Source organism: Alternaria ethzedia (genome assembly GCF_023757985.1).
Source record: "Alternaria ethzedia strain BMP 0044 chromosome Unknown scaffold_2, whole genome shotgun sequence".
Lineage (NCBI taxonomy): Eukaryota > Fungi > Ascomycota > Dothideomycetes > Pleosporales > Pleosporaceae > Alternaria > Alternaria ethzedia.
This window is the reverse complement of record NW_026056195.1, coordinates 367,389-387,439: the sequence shown is the minus strand read 5'-3', so window position 1 is coordinate 387,439 and position 20,051 is coordinate 367,389. Positions and strand designations below refer to the sequence as shown.

At 52.1% G+C, this 20,051-nt stretch overlaps 6 protein-coding genes across 6 annotated transcripts; 4 read left to right on the top strand and 2 right to left on the bottom strand.

Annotated features, from left to right (window-relative positions):
* Positions 1 to 1,184: 1,184 nt before the first annotated feature.
* On the top strand, positions 1,185 to 1,947 carry J4E87_000927 (uncharacterized protein; the record flags this gene model as incomplete). Its single annotated transcript, XM_049372577.1, has 2 exons — positions 1,185 to 1,266; positions 1,319 to 1,947. The coding sequence occupies 2 exons, from the start codon at positions 1,185 to 1,187 to the stop codon at positions 1,945 to 1,947; spliced, it is 711 nt and encodes a 236-aa protein (XP_049237235.1).
* Positions 1,948 to 8,967: 7,020 nt separating this feature from the next.
* On the top strand, positions 8,968 to 10,558 carry J4E87_000926 (uncharacterized protein; the record flags this gene model as incomplete). Its single annotated transcript, XM_049372576.1, has 2 exons — positions 8,968 to 9,876; positions 9,938 to 10,558. 2 exons carry the CDS (start codon positions 8,968 to 8,970, stop codon positions 10,556 to 10,558), a joined length of 1,530 nt encoding a protein of 509 aa, XP_049237234.1.
* Positions 10,559 to 11,168: 610 nt separating this feature from the next.
* Positions 11,169 to 13,297, top strand: J4E87_000925 (uncharacterized protein; the record flags this gene model as incomplete). The annotated part of the gene is made up of 2 exons (XM_049372575.1): positions 11,169 to 12,789; positions 12,903 to 13,297. 2 exons carry the CDS (start codon positions 11,169 to 11,171, stop codon positions 13,295 to 13,297), a joined length of 2,016 nt encoding a protein of 671 aa, XP_049237233.1.
* A 454-nt stretch (positions 13,298 to 13,751) lies between these two features.
* On the top strand, positions 13,752 to 15,047 carry J4E87_000924 (uncharacterized protein; the record flags this gene model as incomplete). Its single annotated transcript, XM_049372574.1, has 1 exon — positions 13,752 to 15,047. The coding sequence occupies one exon, from the start codon at positions 13,752 to 13,754 to the stop codon at positions 15,045 to 15,047; it is 1,296 nt and encodes a 431-aa protein (XP_049237232.1).
* A 2,178-nt stretch (positions 15,048 to 17,225) lies between these two features.
* On the bottom strand, positions 17,226 to 17,814 carry J4E87_000923 (uncharacterized protein; the record flags this gene model as incomplete). The annotated part of the gene is made up of 2 exons (XM_049372573.1): positions 17,226 to 17,237; positions 17,401 to 17,814. The coding sequence occupies 2 exons, from the start codon at positions 17,812 to 17,814 to the stop codon at positions 17,226 to 17,228; spliced, it is 426 nt and encodes a 141-aa protein (XP_049237231.1).
* Positions 17,815 to 18,477: 663 nt separating this feature from the next.
* J4E87_000922 (uncharacterized protein) lies at positions 18,478 to 19,696 on the bottom strand (the record flags this gene model as incomplete). Its single annotated transcript, XM_049372572.1, has 3 exons — positions 18,478 to 18,786; positions 18,839 to 19,050; positions 19,102 to 19,696. The coding sequence occupies 3 exons, from the start codon at positions 19,694 to 19,696 to the stop codon at positions 18,478 to 18,480; spliced, it is 1,116 nt and encodes a 371-aa protein (XP_049237230.1).
* Between the last annotated feature and the right edge of the window lie 355 nt (positions 19,697 to 20,051).

Here is a 20,051-nt window from a genome sequence, read left to right as displayed (position 1 = left end):
GGACGAGGATACCGTTAGTCGTTTGCGACGCGGTTGAGGGAGATGCCATCTCATGCTAAGGCGAGTCGGGCGGTGCGGTTCACGACGCTGGCCAGCCTTGGGTTGCTGATAATACAACTCGCCGCAATTTCAGTTTGATACGAATTGTGCGTATGTCGCAAGATGGCTCAGAAGACTCAAAGGGATTGCTTTGCCCAGGCAGGTCTTATTGCACGCGTGCAGTGCTGCTCTTATCGGACCTTACGGTGATTTGCCAAGTGGGGCAGCTGCCGGTTGTTCCTGCAGCTCTCCGCACAACGATCATCCCACGTCTCTCCCTTCCACCAACCTGCCCTTGTCCAACATGCCCAGGGGGTGACAAAACGCTCTTCACCATGCGACAAATTCTGAAAAAGCCGATGATCGGCAATCCGCACGTTCGTCCGATGGTCGCGGCCTGAAACTGGTATCCCCAAGCCTCGGCCGGCGAGAATAACGTCTCAGTTTCTGCCGGTGCCATGAAATTCTCGAAGGCTATGCGCTTCGCCACGGCGCGGCGCATCGCCAGATGACCTGCTCCTCGAATCGTGCAGCAGCTTTTACGGCCGAGGAGAATTACAATCTCGCTCACTTGCATCCGAAAATCGATAACGCTCGCGCCAAAGGGATCGCTCCCTCTTAAGCGTACATCGAATCGGTAGAAGACTCTGCCTTTACAAACAAACTGGAACGAACAATCCCTTGCTCTGGATCCGCGATCTTCGCGCGTGGGAACCGGTGAACAACATCTGGGAACCATGTCAAGCTCTTGTCAAATTCATCTACCGGCACTATGAGCATGACAACGCACCCTATGCCTGCTAGGTTTGCAAAATTAATTGGCTGGATAGCTCCGCTGGATGGCATTGTCTAATTTCCCACGAGATAACCCACACGGCTAACGCAGATCGACACTAGCATTCAGCCTGTCTGCGGCAACTAGCCGAACAAGCCTTGTTACCAAGGTCAGGGGAAAATATTAAGTAGCAATGCGCCTCCTCGTACGGGCGTCTGCACGCCGTCAAGCCTCAGCTCCTCGTATCGTCAGTCGTTTTTGCGACCACACACTCATTTATACCCAATCCAGTCATTCTTTGTACTTGCGCAACTCCGACCGTTATACCCTAATCTAATCCTTGTTTTTTACGAGACCCACCCAACCCACCATGCGTCAATCCATTGCTATCCTCTCCATCCTGGCAAGCGCGGCTTGTGCTGAAGACGTCGTCAGCTTCTTTTTCCCCGGTGGTACGTCACTCTAGTCCGAGGAACACCGCAGATCAAAGTCTAACAAGCGCAGGCTACGACGGCATCGACCCTGTCGCAACCATCAACACCGCCAACCCCTCCACTACCGAGTTCCACATCGCATGCCCCACGGGCGTCGACGATAGCGAGTGCGGCTGGGGCCCAGGCCTCGATGTCACCATCCTTTCGCAAACGCGCTTCCAAGCCCAAATGTCTACCGATACGATATCCATGAGCCTCGGATGCGACTACAATGAGAAGGCAGTCGAGATGACTTGCACGGTGAACCAGCTTGGTGGCAATGACGATACAGGCGGCAAACCCATCACTGCGACACTGTCCAGTGATGATGTGCAGTTCCTTTCTGCAACCGTCGTTGCTGGAAACAGCCTCTTGACTCCTGCTGCAAGTGCTGCGACCAGCATGACTGCCTCAGCGCAAGCTGGCAGCACTGTTGCTACTACTATGAGGAGTGCTAGCACGGGCGCGATGACACCCAGTGGATCTGTCATGCCGACTAGCACCATGGCTTCTTCGGCTTCAGCGTCTACACCGGCTGCCAGTGGATCTGATTCGGCATCTGCTTCTCTGCCCGAGAGCACCGGTGCTGCTCACAAGTACGGCATTGAGGGCTCTGCGCTGCTGGCCCTTGCTGGTGCTGCTGCGCTGAACCTCTGGTGAATGCGCCAACGAGGTAGTTGGTAGATGATAAATAAACGTTAACGAAGACCATCACTGGCAACAAAGACGCGATTTATCATTTTGTCAGAATCCAACCGCGACCGATGTGTCGATTTGTGACTTACTAACTACCATCTTCAAGCCGTCCCGTTACCTCTAATCATCGAGTTGAAAGTTTTTGTTTGTTGATAGACGACCAGTACTCACTGGGGGACAGCCCGGCTCAGACCGCCACACAGTCCACACTTCCTGCCCAGTCACGGCATCCCGAGTCCGAACGTTTTCTAGCACGACCGTAGCAGGCACAGGCCCTTCGATGAACCGATGCAGCTCAACAACACGCAACCTATCAAGGCGATAACCCAAAGCACAACCGCAAATCTTCTCCGCAAACTTGAAAGCCAACGCGTCAGCTGGCTGAAAGACTATGCGTTCCATCGTGTGGGGGGGTCTTTTCCTTGTAAGCAAGTACGCTGAGGAGTTGAACCGAAGCGTGTGTAGACTTTTGAGCCTTCTACACAAGTACCTGAGCTTTTTTGCATTTCCAAGTTGTAATCTCCCCATTGGGTCGACAGTGTCGTTGCATTCCCAGAGGATAGTCAGGTCTGTGATAGGCGCGATGTCACCCTTGAGGAAATTTGCAAATGGGTGCCGTCCGTTGTAGTCCAGGGTCAGATGTGTGAGACTGCTCATGTTGATACATAGCCAGTTGAGGTTAGTGGATAGAGTCAAGCTCTTTACATTCGTCATGCTCAGACCTTGACTTAGCCGACAAATACCAGTTTGTTCCTCTCGCTTGAGAAACCAACCTAGATTTCCATACACGTTGTTGGAACTAGAAGCTGCTTTGGCGTAGATCTCGACAGCGCGCAGTTGAGGCAAAGACGCCAATATCAAACTAGCGACCATGAGTTCGCTCGGACAAGAGAGGCTCTGTATCCATCGCGCGTGACCTGCGCCGGATCGCTGGGAGCCATCGGGAAGAGTGTACACAATCTTGGCCATCTTTGCTGCTAAACTTCCTGGCTCATGGTCCGACGATTCGCTTAGGTATTGTGACGGCCGTATAGGCACACCTTGCCATAACCATATCGCTAGACTGCACACATTTTCCACGAGATCGGGGCGCTCGATGATTGTACGCAAGAAATGCAGCATTGGTGATGCATAAAAGCCGTCGTACGACGGTTCGCGGTCTTGTAATTGGCGCGGTAGCGATACATTTTTGAACAAGAATTCTTGCGCAACGGGTGCAAGCCGCTTGCATGTCAATGCTAGATTCACGAGTGGTTGCGTGCTTTCTCTATGTTTCTGCCGTGTCTCTGTGGCACTCTGGGGAAGTGTAGCTGTTGGCGGATCTTTGGGATGAAGAGGAAGCCAAGTGGGCGAACCATAGCCAGCGTCTTTGTCGATTCTCACGTCGGGCTCTAGGTAGCTGGCAATCTGGAGGAGGAGCTCGTTGGGTAGGTCGAGAAGCGAGGGTTTGCTAGTCATGGACATTTTGGTTTCGGATGCCTGAATAGAGTGCTCAAGAGTCCTTGAGCTTGAGACAGAAACGAAACATGACCAAATTATAAGCGGTTCACGGAGACCGTAGATATGAAGGTCATAATTAGACAAAAGAGGTTTTTATGATTCACAACGCCACTTACACCCAAACACTGTTCAAGACGGGTTGTGCACCTGTACCACATGTCGAACTATATGAATCTCATTCTCGCACTGTAAGAGTCAACGTTCTAATTCAGTCGCCTACCCTTGCTCCGTACTCCTTCCAAAATTATGCACTTTGGATACTTCCTCTTGCCCGCGCATTCGCAGTTAGGACGACAAAAGTCGCCACAGTCAGGTATGCAAATATGTCTAAGAACCCAAAGCTCATGATGACGCTAAACCCCAACACAGCATACACCAGCCGTCCGTACACTAGAAACTTCAACATTTTCCTGCTGGACCTTGGAAAGTGTGTTTCATATGTCAAACGAGTAAACGCAAAGCCTGCAATTATGAAGAAAACGGCAGGTGCGACATCCTCGCCAGAACGGGCGCCAGAACGCGAGCGGTCATAAATTGCATGTCCAGTTGCAATGTCGCATAAGAGTCGTAATTCAGGGAAGCGTTCCATCAAACCGTACGAGTATGTGCCATACGCAACGTGCAAAGCTGGATCGTGAATAGCGACATACGATGGAGGTGTATTCCCGAATCGCTGATAAGCCAGGCAGAAGACCGCGATAGGAGCGACGATGGCGAATATGGGAAGGGTGATGAATAGAAACGCGCGCGAGGCTTCGTCGTGCACGATAATGATAAATACGTCGAGCCATGTCAGTACCTCGCCGTTGTACATTTTGATCTCGCTGCTCGATGCATCCATGTCTTCGACGCCGAACGGCGTCCATCCGAGTTTGCGGTCGTGCCACTGGAACCAGGGTGTTCGGCATACCCTGTCTAGAAGAGCAGTGGACGTCGTGCGAGGGAGTAGTGGAAGGAGCTTCTGGCGACACAGGAGGCATTGTTCTACATCGTTGGTGGCGCGTCGGTAGGTCTCGAAACAGTGCTGGCCAACAATGTGTCCGCATGGTAGCCTTATGGGTAGGCATTCGGGTCTTGGGTCACTTCCGTCCTCGTCGTCTTCTTCTTGGCTAAAGTATGTGCGCAGGCATATCCAGCATTCTTGTTCGATGAGATCCGTCGGAAAGACGTAGGTAAACTGGTAAGCGTATCGTGTACTGAACAGAACATGAGAGAGTGACTTTTCCAGTGCGCTCATTGTGGAAAGTAAGATACGAGAGAGTGGTAGAGTATGGGGGCCGCAACGAAAACGACAACCAGTTTACCGATATTGACTAACATATTTGCGGAGCCGATCTTCACGCATTTGAGCATGTTGAAGATGTGGTCTACAAGGACTTCCATTCGATCGGAACGGGTGCTTCAGAGTGGTGATTCAATTGTCGTAGTCGAAGGTAGCAAGTCATGGAAGGTGTATATCCTTGGAATTCGATCGTCGACTAGTATTATATGGGGATATTGACGCCAGGGTACGCTGTTGACGCGAGTGCAGCTTCGTTAGGCGCTCCCAAGTCCTCCAGATCCGGTGAAGGAGCGGTAAATGGCTTGAAATGTGCGCTCATATGAGGTGTATTGTAGCCCACTGATGTGGCAGTCGAGGTAGAGTCAGTGTTATGATCCCGGCGAAGGACGAGTGCAAGGATGTAATTAAAAGTGTCCGCTGACCACAATTCGCGCACGTGGCCTGACACGGTACAACTCGGGCGAGAGGTCCGTAGAGTTTAGCAAGTTCCATAGTGAATCGCGTTACGATTGTGCAACTGCCAAAAGCTCTTTCCTCTCTCACCACCAGAAGCCTACCCGATGCAGTTAGCGTGGCTCGAGCGTGGCTCAAGGCCACAAGCAACATTAAACAATCCAGCCTTTTACACAATCAAAACCAACAGATCTGTACTTCCGGAATAGATTCAACTCACAACCCGCCGCCATGTCGCAATCCAGGACCGCGATACTGCGACTTCCCGATGAGCTCCTGCTCAGTATCACTGGCGGAGTCGAAATTGTAGACCTCCACGCTCTCTCGCTCACTTGCCGTCGTATACGTCCAATAGCACAGGAAGGTCTTATCAAGCGAGCGACTGTCGAGCCCGCAAACCTGTGGAAGCTGAACGCGATGTTGCAAATACACCCAGATCTGGTCGCGTCCTTCACCCATCTTCGTCTCGGACCAATGACGATGGACGTTGCGCGTGATTCATACCGAAAACACTACACCGCATGGAAAATCAGCAGGGGTTGCTATGAGCAAGGCACGACAGACGCGGAAAGATCGACAGTATGCTTTTTCGAGAGCATGACCGTTCTCTTAACTCTTGCGCATAGTCTGAAGGCTACATCCTTCAGTGGGATGTCAGGCACCATCTTCGATGAAGTCAACGACGCATATAATTCGTTCATCTGTCACAACAAGCCTGCAACCATATCAACGCATCGACCAATCCGACAAGGGAGATCGGATCTTCAAGCGCGACTCGAGGAGATCACTGTCGAAGTTAGTCTTGTCAGTGAATATATGCACAACAGTCTGATCATGGGCCTGGACCCGGTAGACTTTTCAAGTCTCAAGCGGCTGGTGATCCCATACCAATACCTGTTCGACAAGCTATGCATCCACGACAGGGCTACGTTCGGACATCGCATTCGTGACCCAGCAACGGCTGAGCTTCGCCACGTACTCCCTTCATCCCTCGAGTCTCTCCGCACGAGCATTAGCCATGAGAATTTATGGCCAGGCACACAGTGGCTCGACAATCTGATAGCTGATGATGTCAACTTTCCAAGATTGCGCGAAGTCCAGCTGCTGTATCCGTATAACATCGTCTCCATGGGCTGGCATTATAGATCCATTCACTACTCCAACAACAAGGAGTTCCCGGCTGCGCTTCGGAGATGGCGGGCATCGCGTGTTAGCCTAACCACCGCTTTTGGCACTACTAAATTCCGCGAGATAGGATGGGAGGCACCGAGCGGTAACCTGACTACCGCCTGGAATACTAGGAAACTTTACGCGGACGCGAGACAGCCAGAAAGGCATTATACACCCGGTGATCTCATCCCTGTCATCGAGAAGTGTCTGGCCACTACACATGATCAGCTAGAGAAGGAACCTGAGATGATGGCAGCACTTGGCTATGTGCTAAGGTCTCCTTGATGGCGCCGTCTTCGACAGTATCACGGGGCTGTCTAATAAGTGGGCCTGATACGTGAAGTATTAGTTGGAAGGGGTTATTGCGACAATTCGATATGGAATGACGACCTGAGTCTGTGAAAATGGGTGACAGCAGACACGTAAGGTGGGCCTTGTCCAATGAAGCTGCGGTGGACTCGAAAAGCAGATCATTTAGCAAAAACAAAAAGACGGATAAAAAAAGCTAAGGTTAATGTGAGGATTGTTGCAGTGATGTAGTGTCAGGCGTCGTGTTGGTGTTGTGAAGAAGCGATGGGTTGCTCACCCCCGTCTGCTGTTGCGCACGCGCCCTGACATCATTACCGGTCCCACTCGCTTCATCCCTCCTGCCTCCCCTTCGCCATCTTCTGCCTTCTGGCCCCCCACGATATCAAAATCTAGACCCTCTGGCTATTTCAGACGCCTGCCCCCGATACCCGCGCAGACGATCCCACGAAGCCTATTCCAGCTGCCAGCTTCACATATGACAACATGTTCGCGATGCTGCGCAGGGGGCTGTGTGGCCGCACGCGCTTGAGCTGAGGTGCGCCCCTTCACGGCCACGATACGCGACAGGGGCTCAGCAGCGCAATTGTCGCTCTGATGGTCTAGATTCCCGTGCGACGCATTCGATATGACGTCGGTCGAAGCTCTGGATATACCAAAATCTCGGACAGAGCTGCAGTGCTCTAACGGGCTTGTATACCATAGGGCTGCAGACGGATAGAGGGCGCATCCACGGGTCCAGACCGCCATCGTCGTAACCGCAGGACCTGGGTATGATGTCGTTATGGTGTGTACAAGGTCGATCAGGCTCACTTGTGCGCAAGGCATCGACTCTACGGTGTGCTCGTCGTGCCAGAGAGGGTAAGATGAGGGAGGTGGAGAGTTTATGATCTCGATGGGAGAGATCTGGACTCTTCAGACCATGGCTACGTCGTTGACGACGGCGTTGGGTATACTGCGCGATGCGCTGACAGCCAGTATACAAAGGACAAGCATTGTACACTGACTTGGAGAAAGCTATCACCACATCTACAGCCACATATCCAGATCCACTACACAATCAGCCTCACACCAGTCTCCTCACGTCCACATGCGCGAACGAAGACACACGTCGTCAACATCGATCGAATCCAACCATCAAAGCGGTCCGAGCCTACCCCCGAACGCCGACCTTAGCATTACAATGACACTGGAAAGCAAACCTCGACGTCGGGCGAAGAAGTATCGCGCCATTGAGCGACCGGACGGTGTCATCGTTGAGCACCCGCAATATCGACCAGCAGGCACGTCGCAGAAGCCCACAAGAAATCCCGAACGGAACTTGATCTCATTAGATCACGTCGGTACACAAGAAAAGCACACACAAGGAGCAGGTCCGAACAGTATGGAGCACGACCTCATGGGAATAGGCATGGGCAGTGACAACTACACTAGACTGGGGAGAGGGAGGGGAGGATATCACGAGGTTGCGCGCGAGCTCACACCTGCTCATATCATGGCAAACGGGTGCAAACAGCAGTCCTATGCCGACTTTAATCCGATGGCTCGCTTTCTTGGCGAGCAAGGGCCCTGGAGTCCTGACTCTTCTCGAGAAGATGCAGGAAAAGACCATGGATCCTACTCAGCTGCAGCTTCCTCAGTGCCAGGATCAAAGAGGAAGGTGCTGTGGTGACTATCGGCTCCACCCTCTCGGGCTCTCGTCTATGCAAGCGATTGCAGACGAGGTATATTATCCGGTGGCCGTGTGCTTGGTGTGTCTCGTTTAGACACTCACAGTCGGAACCCGAGTGCCGAACCGATGGCCGATGGTTGTATGAATTGTGGCTGCGATGCCGAGGATTACGACTGCAGGACGGGCCGGGGAATGTATGGAGCAGCGGCAAGCGATCACACATGTGCATCTTTCCAGACAAACGCCCGTAGTAATACGAGCGAGCATGCTGATTGTGTCGCCACTGAGTATATCGGCCAATTCGTAGCCCTGTTACTGTTTCACTCTAACACCTCTTGATATTGCCATGCGCAGCGTCACTACCACGCTTGCCGCAGCACCGATGAGCTATGATCCATGAAGCGCCAGGCGTCGCCAATCCTGCAGCAATACCTTTCTGGAATGCAGGCTCCACATAAGAGCTGTGGCGCGCTCGTTTTGCGACTGCATTCATTATCTATATCAGGGTTGCCCTCAACCCCTTCTCAGCGCGGCGAAACCCAAGAAGGCCATAAACCCCTGTGCTACTCACTGCAGTCACCAGTCGTATTTCTCCAGCAAGATGGCGGTAGTTGATGTCCTACAGCGGTTTTCAGATATCAACCCCCTCTTCTTCGCAATAGTCGGGCTAGCCCTGACAGCATGCGCTATTGGCGCACTATCCTACTCGCATCGCGTCCCTAAGAATGCGCCACCTCAAGTCAAAGACGACCTTCCAGTCGTCGGAGCTCTTGGTTTCTGGACCCGAAGATGGGAATGGTGGAGCGAGCGACGCGACCAGTCCAAGACCGGAACCTTCTCTTTCCATGCTGGACCGAACATGATTGTTGCGCTTTCAGGAGGCAAAGGGCGCCAGCTGTTCTTCGAGTCGAAAGATCTGGGCTTCACCGAAGGATATGCTGTGTTGTTCGGTAACTCGCCGAAAGTTTCCAGGACCATTACCGCCGAGGATAATAATCTCAGCTTCAGCGCCATGTTCCATCGCCGTCTTAACTTCTTCTTGAAGAACGACCAATTCCGTCGCAAGCTGCCTATCTTGATATCCGACACAAAACAAGCTCTCGAAGCCATCAAGAATGAGCCCAGTGGCCGCACCAATCCCTTCGAGAGCCTGTACCGGATCGTCTTCCGCCTCACCATCCGCATGGTAGGCGCTACTGAGATTGCCGAAGACCCTCAGATGCTGGAGGAGGTTCTAAAGATGTTTGAGACGATTGAAAGCAGCTCTACCGCTACGTCAGTCTTGTTCCCGAAGCTCCCTTCACCGGCTCTCTTGAAACGGAACTGGGCAGGAGCGCAACTTTATATGATGATCGACAAAATCATCAAGAAGCGTGCGGCAAGCGACGAGAAGCACGACGATGCGCTGCAGTACTTGCTGGATCAGGGTGATCGCGCCGAGAGAGTCGCTCAGTTCGTCGTTGGAGCGTTGTTCGCTGGTTTACTCAACAGCGGTATCAACGTAGCCTGGGTAAGTAAACCCAAGCCTCCTTATGCCTTGCACCGACAGGATTCAAGCTAATGTCAACTAGGTTATGTCCTACCTCGCCACCTCACCCAAATGGCTCGCCAAAGCGAACGACGAAGTCCGCAGCAATGCGGCGAGGTACGCTAAGGACCCGAACGCACCCTTGCTCCAGCAGCTCGACGACATACCTATAGAGGCATGGGAAGGCGAGTTCCCAGTCATCGATATGTGTCTGCGAGACTCCCTACGTCTGAACCTGCTCGGCACGGCCTTCAGGCGGAACATCAGCGGCAAGAACATACCCACGGGTAACGGCGACGAAGTCATACCACCCGGCGCATTCGTCACATACGCCCCGGGCGACATACACTACGATCCAGAGATCTATCCCGACCCACAGAAGTGGGATCCGGCTCGATACATGCCAGATCGTGCGGAGGACAAGAAGAAGGCAGCACATGGCTTCCTTGGTTGGGGGTCAGGACGGCATCCGTGTTTGGGCATGCGCTTTGCGAAACTCGAGCAGAATATCATCACCGCGTACTTCATTGCTACTTTTGACTTCAAACTTGAAGACGAGAGTGGCAATGTGCTTACTGTCGCCCCTTTCGTTGACTGCAATGGGCATTCGGCGCATAAGCCCAAGGAGCTGCAATTTCTTAGGGTTATAACGAAGGAGATGTAGGTGGTATAAAGTCGGTAATTTGATGGATCAATGTGTTTTGGAAAGAGTACATTTTATCGCCACCGTCGGTCTTGGGCATGTGAGCCCTGTCTTTTAGTGTAGAAGTAACATGACGCAGGGATGCGACGCGATACTGCAGTATTTGGCAAGGTTTGAAGCGACACGAATTGAATATCCTTATACCCAAGTGTGCGCGTAGCTATCGTTTCTTATCTTAGTAGGGCATGCGTGTCAATGGAAAGAGCATTGGAACGAGTCACCTGCTTGTATACTAGCGGCTTGGCGCGGACGTGTCACACCCTCCTTGCACCTCAGTCAACGAGCAGCCACGGTACACATGTTGCGCTATACACTTTCTTTACCTTGAAGCTACGAGGCGAAGAGATTCTTTCACAGTCTAGGGAGGTCTTTCAAGTAATACCCCACTACATTCACTCGATTACGTCACCCGATAACTGACCATATGCAGGTACCGCGGTAGCCGCCCTTGTGACTGACCCACAGTACTCACATGCGCCAATGGATATTTGCCAGAATACCAGTATACCAGCGCGATAATCTGCGCTTCAACTCAACCACCCAAACCACATCTCACTCTCTTCATACCGCGATGGCGCCGATGACGCCACTCAGCTCTAGTCCCAGGAAGCGACGCGTAGCGAGTCCCGCAAACGAAGTCAAGACACCACCTCTCTCACGGGAAGCCGCGATACCAGAATTCAGCCCCGAGGACTCCCAAGATGGCGGCCAGCACGATACGTCTGCGCTGTTGGACGAAGTCGACACCCACCTTGTCCAAAACAACGGAATGCTGCGCCTCCCGTCCGAACTCCTTGAAATGGTAGCTTCCAACATGCTCGGCACTACGCACATCTGTAATTTTGGACTGGTTAACAAACGTCTTGGAGAAATTGTTCAAAAGACCATCGTGCGAGAGCTGATCGTGTCGGGGAGGAACATCAAAGGCTTCTTGCGAATGCTTAGCTATCAGCCGGAACTCCTTAGCAAGGTACTCAGTATCAATCTTGGGGATTTCGGGTGCAGTCACCACGTAGGCTGTTTCTGCGCGAATGGAAACAGTCTCGACCTGGACACACTGGAAGGTCTTGGCGCAGCCATCTCTACGACTACTGGACATACCCTGGACTGGAGCCGGGTTTGGGAAAGCAACGCCTCAGTCGGTACCATATGGAAGAAGGAACCAGCGCTTTACCTTAATCTTCTCGCGATATCGTGTCCCAACATCAAATCGGTGACTGTTCAGCTACCGGAAGTGAGGCCATTTTTCTCCAGCCAACCGCCACGTTCGCTTCAGCGGGCACCTCTAGCCTTTCCAGCGCTGAATCTTGAGATGCTACCCAGTGCCCCATTCCAAGGACCAGCGTTACCACTGTTCCAGGCCAAGCTCGAAGCTCTCACAATCGCGGAGAACACCAGATGGAAAGGGCCGCCCACCATCGAGGTTCTTGAGTCGCACGATGCCAAATGGAGGAGTATGGGATCGCACATAATCACACTGGCGGATTTCGCAAGACTGAAGCGGCTTGATATACCCATGGGCATTCTTGGGCGCCCCGACGACATAGTCTTCTCTCTTGCGGCCAAACCTATTGCAGCACGTGTCAATGATGCGCTTCCGGCTAAAAAGACTTTAGCAGAGGCACGTTCCAAAGTCATACCACTCACTATCCAACGCCTTCACTTGCGCTCGTGTAACAAATGGATGTTTGCTTTCTTGCAAAGAATGAACGAAATCCCCGTGGGCGACCTGAGACTCAAGCACGTTGAGCTATCTTTCAACACGCCGTGTAAACAACTCATCATACTGTGCAACGCTTTCGATCTGGGTCGGCTGGATTACCTTGACCTACTTACAGATCTCGATCGCAAAGGTATCGAAGTGACCTTCCATAGTGGGTCCCAAGAGGTCTCCGGGGACATGCGCAAAGAACTCGAGGCGTTTTATCGTTTACGGCCTCTGGAAATGTGGCGCTGTTCAGGATCATCTGCGCCACTCTTCGAGTGGGCTCCAGAAGCAAGCAGACAACCCCAACTGGCCTTTGGCGTCAGAGTGTTCTTACGTCACGCTGACCACCACTCGCAACTCCTGAACAGCCCCACATTCGATTTGACGAGATGGGTACAGGGTGCATTCTTTCATGGTAACAGAAACAGCAAGTGGGATCCGCAGCTTCAAGAACCAAACAAGAAGCAAACGACAATCGACTCTAGTGGGTGGGCTGACAGGGCTTTGGGGAAGCGTGCGTTCAGGCGACGGCTTTCGCCATTACTGAGTGAGTTTGGTATTGGTGCGATACTGACATAAGACTAACGCGCATGGCAGATCTGGACACTTTCCAGTTCACTCTCCGCTTCGAGCAAAAACTTGCGCCCCTCGCTAAAGAGACCCTATTCCTTGGTGCAAGCTTTACCACCACGGAGAGTACGAACGCACAGTCTCCAGAACAATACAGAGACTCGACCAAGAAATTGTGTGCGAAAGAAGAGCAGACAAAGCGGTCCAAGAAAGCCGAATTTACCGAGCCTGCATCACACATTACCGATAAGGCGCAGGGCTTGGACGAGGACATAGAACGTCTGCAGCTGGAATCTGTCAATATTCCCATGGCCGCCGAGTTCAGTGAGACACTGTGGGCTAGCGTTGCCTGGAAGATATTGCTGCAACCGAAGAAAAGGTTATGCTACAAGGACTGTTCAGCATGTTTGGGTAGTACGTAATGACTAGATAAGATGGACAGTATACGCCATGGGCTAGGTTTCTGGGCCGACCTATCATTGCATATGTTCAGGGTGGATTATCAATCTGTGAAAGACTTTAGATAGTATTCGCAGTAGTCTGGGAAGAGCAGTAGGCATGAGATGGGTGGAAGTCATCTGCTCGCTACAAAGATTGGACGTGAAAGACACAAACACGTGACACAACCGTGCGCTTCTTCCAAACTTCCAAAATTTGGTCACCCCGCATTCGATGTGACCCAATCTTTACGATAACGCAAGCTTATGCTTATATTTTGGCAGCTTGTTATCCGTCGATGACACCCTATCGCAGCCTGTGCGCCAGTCAACCACTCATCACCGCTGCCTAATTAGACATCTCAGCCTCGCGCCTACCCCACCATATCACCGCCCGCACGACCCTTGCTTCAGCCCGAATTTCTCTAGCTTGCCCATCATGTCCCGACCATCCGGATTCTCACATTCACCTCGCACACCTAAGACCATCGGTGATCTTCCCGAAGAATTACTTCTCAACATCGGCGCACAGTTCACGACTTTGAGTCGCAACCGGGATCTTGCAAGTCTTGCGCTCGTATCCAAGAGATGGCGGCCTGTCGCGCAAGAATGGTTACTCAAAGAACCAAGGTTCAATCTCGCATTCATCGATCGGTACATGTCAGAACTGGGCTACCGGTCGCACTTGCTCGGTCAGGTCAAGAGCTTGGAGATTTGGAGTAAGAGTGAAGGCAGGACAACCAGAACTCAGCATACTACTCGCACTGGGGTACAAGTGTATCTCACCCAACCCAAGTACAATGCGCTACCTGCTCCGGATTACATAAGGCAGGACGCTGAGTTTCTGGAAGCATGTGGGGTCATGATCAATCACTTCGCTACCAACAAACGACATGCGAAGGAATGGCTAGAAGCTATTAAAGATGATATTGTCCCTGCACTATTCGGCGTCCTCATCTGCGCTCTACCCAATCTACGCGAGTTGAAGCTCGGCGATACATGGCTCATGGACTTTCCTCTCTTCGCGAGTACACGGTCTGCATCCGCTCGCGCAAGCTATACACTACCATACGAGTGGAAGCACAAGTTTTTGCTTGGAGCACTGACAGCCAAGTTACCGCATTTGACAGTGCTTGAGATACCGAGCGACATGACAGCGATAAGGTACTCCCACAGCGTGACTACGGTCTTCGACCTCCGCCGCTTCGAGAGCCTGAGGGAAGTCGGTCTGACTATGAAGGCGATACAAGGCCATGGAATCATACGACAAGGACTGCCAATTACGGATCCGGCGGAGATCTTCCCAAAGACGCTGGAAGTCCTGCGCATCAGCGAGGCGACGCACATCACAGCCAACTTCCTGAATACGCTCTGTCTCGCTAAGAAAAAGCTCCACCTACCCAACCTCACGCGCATAGAAGCCTATCATATGGAACATCTAGACAACACTAGATTCAGCGCCGAACTGGACAACTGTCTAGATCCAATCGACGATGTACGCAAAATATGTCGCGACGCCGAGATTGCGGTGTATCTCTACTTCCCGCCGTGGACTATGTCGACGTGGGAGTCGAAGGGTGGTACGCCGTGGCGATTGAAGGCCGAACCGGATGTGCTACATCGTGCGGAGTACGTGTGCTGGAAGAAAGCGATGGGACCTTTTGGTGTGCATCAGGATCCGATGGATAGGGTGGAGGTTGAGTGGGACGCTGATGGAGACGCTGTTATGATCTAGCGTGTCAGAGGATATGTGTACAGGGGCGAGGATGAGTTGCGGTAAACGTGTAGCTACCTAGGTACTTTTGTCAATCGTCAGGGCCTTCATGTTTGTATAGTACGGCAAAGTTGCAGTAGGAAACAAGCAGTCTTGCTCGCATATAAAGAGCTCGCGCAAAGTAATCCGATCTGAACAGAGCTACCAGCTGCCATGGCAATATGGTTGCGCGTACTAGCTGCGAAGTGGAATTGAGAGATGTTGCGTCACGCTTGCCCTTCCCCTATCTTGATCTATACCGAATCCGGCATAGCCTGCCCCAAATTGCGGCCCTGGAGGCCTAATGTCCCGCGGGGCCGAGTTCACAGCTCTGTTTCTGCCTGATTTGAGGACACACACACACATTGGTTTGTCACGAGCAACGGAAGAAAGACTCGCACACCCATTGGTGCGCTTGTCAAGTAGAGAAAGCGCTTGGAAATACCAACTTCTGTGCGAGCTGATCACGATCCCCACAGTCAGACCTGAACATACATTTCTACTTCCATCCTCCACCACTACGATCAAATGGCACCCGCGCGGAGGGATTGGTGCGACTCCGATGACTCCGACGACTCCATGGCTCAGTGTTTTGATTACCTGCGCATCGATCCGTCCTCATCACCGACGCGAAAACCAGATGACAGCCGTCTTCTGCGTTTACCCAACGAGCTGATGTTGCGAATAGTAGAGTACCTTGCGCCTACCAAGCGTCTGCTCATAGAACAAGGGTATGGCGATCGCACCTATGACCGCACATACGGGGAATACCCAGAAGTGGCACCAGAAACTGAGCAGGCGCGTTGGAGGCATGGGGCAGAAGTTCAGAGTATACTTTTCACGAGTCTAACATGCAAGCGCCTGCTCCCTATAGCCCAAGCCATTTTGTATCGCGACGTCTCCCTGCCTCAGCCATACCGCTCGTATTTGCTGAAGAAGAGGGCCCCTTCTTTCTTGGCGCCCTTTCTACGTACGATAACCCATCGTCCAGAACTTGGCATCCGTGTGCGCAGCCTGGCTGTTTGGTTCTGGAACAAGTCGCCAGCTTGGATTCCAAAAGACTACGAAAAAGACAGGCTCTGCAATTGTGGTAGCTGTGAAAAGAATCTGGGTAACATTGCGGAGTCACTCCAGCTATCGGTTGAGGAGAAGAAGTCACTCATGAACGACTTCATATCTCCTTCAGAGGCCGCAGTGTGCGGCCTCATTCTCACGGCACTTCCCAAACTTCAGACCGCGGAACTGTACACGAGACGTTCTTTTGCGGAATCTCAAAATCCCAAACATTACTTCTGGGATTCAGCGTTCGACCTCACACCAATGAAACAGGGTTTGTCACCCGCCAGGATATCGTCACTCGCACTTTCCACGGGGTTTGAAGGTCTCAGCGCGATTCCTTTTTCCACTCTCACCAACCTCACTCTCGAGTACGATAGAAGTACAGCATTTCCAATAGTGCACGAAGGGTGCTGGGTTAACGTCAATACCCTCAAAGTCATAGTCACAAGAGGACTCTTCTTCAGGGGCGTAGGAAGGTTTGCACAGAACCTGCTAGCCCTCATGAAGAGTATCCCCAATCTGCGGATCCTCGAAGTCGAGTCTGGTCCAACCCTGAACCATTACCCTATCCTGGCGGGTGTGGATACCCTCGCGATTCATCAAGCGGATCATGATACCCTGGTCTCGCTAGATGATTTTCTCAAGGGCAAATTCGCGCCTCTGAAGGATTTACGACGCCTAGAGGTGCATTGGCGCGGCGATTTGGCCCCGCCTGATCACATAGTGGTGAACTTTCCGAAGATGGCGAAGAGGGCAGGAATCCCGATTGTCACTCTAGCTGATGGTGAGATCTGTGAGATCTTCGAATGAGTACTGAGACTGTCTTAGGCGAAGAGCTTCCGTGGGTTACTGCCCCAGAAACAGGACTGAGTCCAACGAATATTAACGTCAAAAATCACTAGAGCAGAAGGCCCTGGTGAAGCATTAGCAAAACATTTGTTCTAGACAGTGTATTGCATCTATCAAAGTCTGAATGAGCGACGTATTAAACAGCAAAACTACGTATCGATAAAAACATTACCTCGATAGTCCCTTCTCCTCAGTAAAGAACGAATGCCCAGCTTTTATACCACTCTTGTCCGCTTCGCCATTGAACCACATTCACTTAAGAACCTGGAGCCTGTACACAGTGATGATTGCCAATGCAATGCGTGCAGCACAGCCTCGTCTCACCCGGAGGCGCACTCGTCCCGCAAGGAGACCAAGCGGGCAAGCACTGCGACGGCGGCGGAGGCGTGCAGAATGTCAGCTCCAAGTCCGTCTCAGCCCCACAGACCTTAATCTGACTACCCGCGGGTGGCTCGCCTGAAGCCCATACAATGCTTTCGCAGGTAGCATCCGTTGGCTTGAGTGTCAAGGACTTTCCGGCAAACCCGTCACCGAAGATGTCGCTCATATCGTACCAGACCTGGTTGACGTCGAGATTGTAGGCGAAGATGGTCTGGCTGACGTTGGGCTTGGAGATTCCGCCTTCGATGGGGGAGATCTTGAGGGCGATGCCACCAGATTTGGGATCAGTGCGAAAGGGCTCGCTGTACGATGATTCGGGGTAGATGATGTTCTGGTCGCTCATGCTGCTGCCAACAGACCAGAGGTAGATTGGATCGGTGCAGTGGTTGGTTACGATGGCGCGACCGGCGGCATTGACGCATGCGGCCAGTGCAGTGACGGCAAGTGCGTTGAAGAGCATTTTGAAGAATGTTGCCGATTGAAGACCGAGTTTGCGATTGAAGGTGGACAGTTGTTGCGAGGACAACTGTGACAGCTCTCTTATACTGTTACTACACTCCACACACAGCGTGGCCGTGATTGATCCTCGTATCTGCAGCAACCCTTTCGCTACTTTTGTCTACATACCACGAGGATCATTGCACCGGTGCGACCGAGTAACCGACAGCAAACGAAGTTCTTCGTTAGAGTATTGGTGGCGATCATTAATGATTGGCCAGCTATTTTCGGCCTCCAATGATGCGCGCCGGCATGCAGATACCAATCACATGGTCCCACGTCTGGAGGTACGCTTATTGGTGTCAGCTGAGGCATACTCACGCTACGTGAGGCGTACCAGCCGGTTGTGTATGGGCTTTGTACACTAAGACAGCTCGTATATTACGGTAAGCTAAAACACAATGGCGTGTAGCAGTGACCGGATAGCGGGTACCAGTACGAAAGACCGGGGAAGTGAAACCATATCGGTTTCTTCGTATCATAAGTATAAAATGAGATGTTGGATATACGAGCGTTACACGTTGGCTGTTGCAGAGCTTCTTGCCTGGACTGCGCGAGAGTGAAATGACACCGCTCAGCTGAGCTGAAGACTTCGTCACACTGGTGTATATTAATTTTACGATGCTCATGGTATCTCGTTGACACTGTTGACCGCCTTGGTTGGCGTAGCGTTCACAGCTTCACGCTTCTTCCTGCTCATCTCGTAGACCGTTTTCCTCAAACGGTTGATACTACCCAGTGGCTGATGTGCCACCAGTCCATCCCATGGGTTCAGTTTCATCATGTCCTCCCAAAAGACTCTTCGTTGGGCGCTCAACGCATCTTGAGGCGGGAATTCAATTGTTGCGATGGTCTGATATGGCGCCGTAGCTTCGTCCCATACCACTGAGCCGTCTTCGGTCGGGTGATGAGCAGGTGAAGTACCGAGCTGAATCTGCACTTGACATCAGCAAAAGCGACAACAATTAGGCGTTGTCGAGACGGACTTTGAACTCGTATTTGGCGCCATTATCAGCAAAGTACTCCAACAGCCAATCGCGAAGTGCCTCTCGCGAGTCACTACCTTTGACTTTCTCCTCTCGTTGCTTCATATCGTCGAGTACTGGGAAGAGCGCCATGTGGCCATACCATTCGCCAAAACGAAATGCACTCTGAGTGTAGAACGAGTGGCTGATTATGTTCGTATTCGGGAGCATACCTAGCGCAATGAGTCAAGACAAATAACATCCAGAAACAGCACGTAGCCTACCAGGCGCACTTTGCTTGATCGCATCTGTCCTTAGTTTTGTCGCTGCGGCCAACTTCAAGGGACTGTCAAAGTACTTCTCCCTCAGTTCCATGATCTCAAGACAAGTATCGATATCGGTCAACTCGATCGACGGAGCGTTATTGAAAAACACATCCTGCGTACTGGCCTCAGGGTCAGAGCTTTGGAGCTGCTCACCCTGCACACCGAATACTCGCATTCCCAAACCGCGAGGCCCTGGCTGCTGGTCTGCTTGAAGAAAGACAGGTTCATTAGCATATCGTGCCGCGACATCGTAGATCTTGCCGGGTGTCTTGAATAGGCCTTGTTGTAGGTGGGCCGGCAGGTCCGGAAGCACGGTCATTTTGCCTTTGACAATACCCTGCGTCTTGACGTGCGTCGCTCGAAAAGCATGTCGATGCTGATCGAAATTGTGCTGCTGCATCCTGTTCATCGTCTCTCCAATCTTCTTAGCGGTCTCATCTTCGTTGGGTTTTGGCGTCTCCACCCCCGGCGCATCCCAGCGAAGGTAGGAGTCGTTTGGCGGAGCTGAAGAAAGAGCGCGCTTTGCGCTATCGTACACATCAGAAAGCGACATCTCAAAATCTGGTAATCAATGAATGCCCAGGGCCAAGGGTTGGCTTTGCATGGGTCTGAGTTGCGATCGTGAATGCTGCACTAGCTGTAGCCGCGACGTCATAGATGCATCATCACCGCGGAGGTCCCCAGGGCTCCACAGAACGCGGATAGACGCTAAACATGGTAAAGTTCGGGGGATGGGCAATATTGGCATGGTGAAAAGTTCCAGGATGGCTGTAACAGTTGCGTCTGGTGATCTGTGAGGCTCAAGCATCGACGGGCGGCAAGACCTCCTTCGCTCGACCTGTGCTGAGATCAGCGCGCGCTAAACCCAACTCGCATGACACCTTGACTTTCTCGCTTGGCATCGAGCC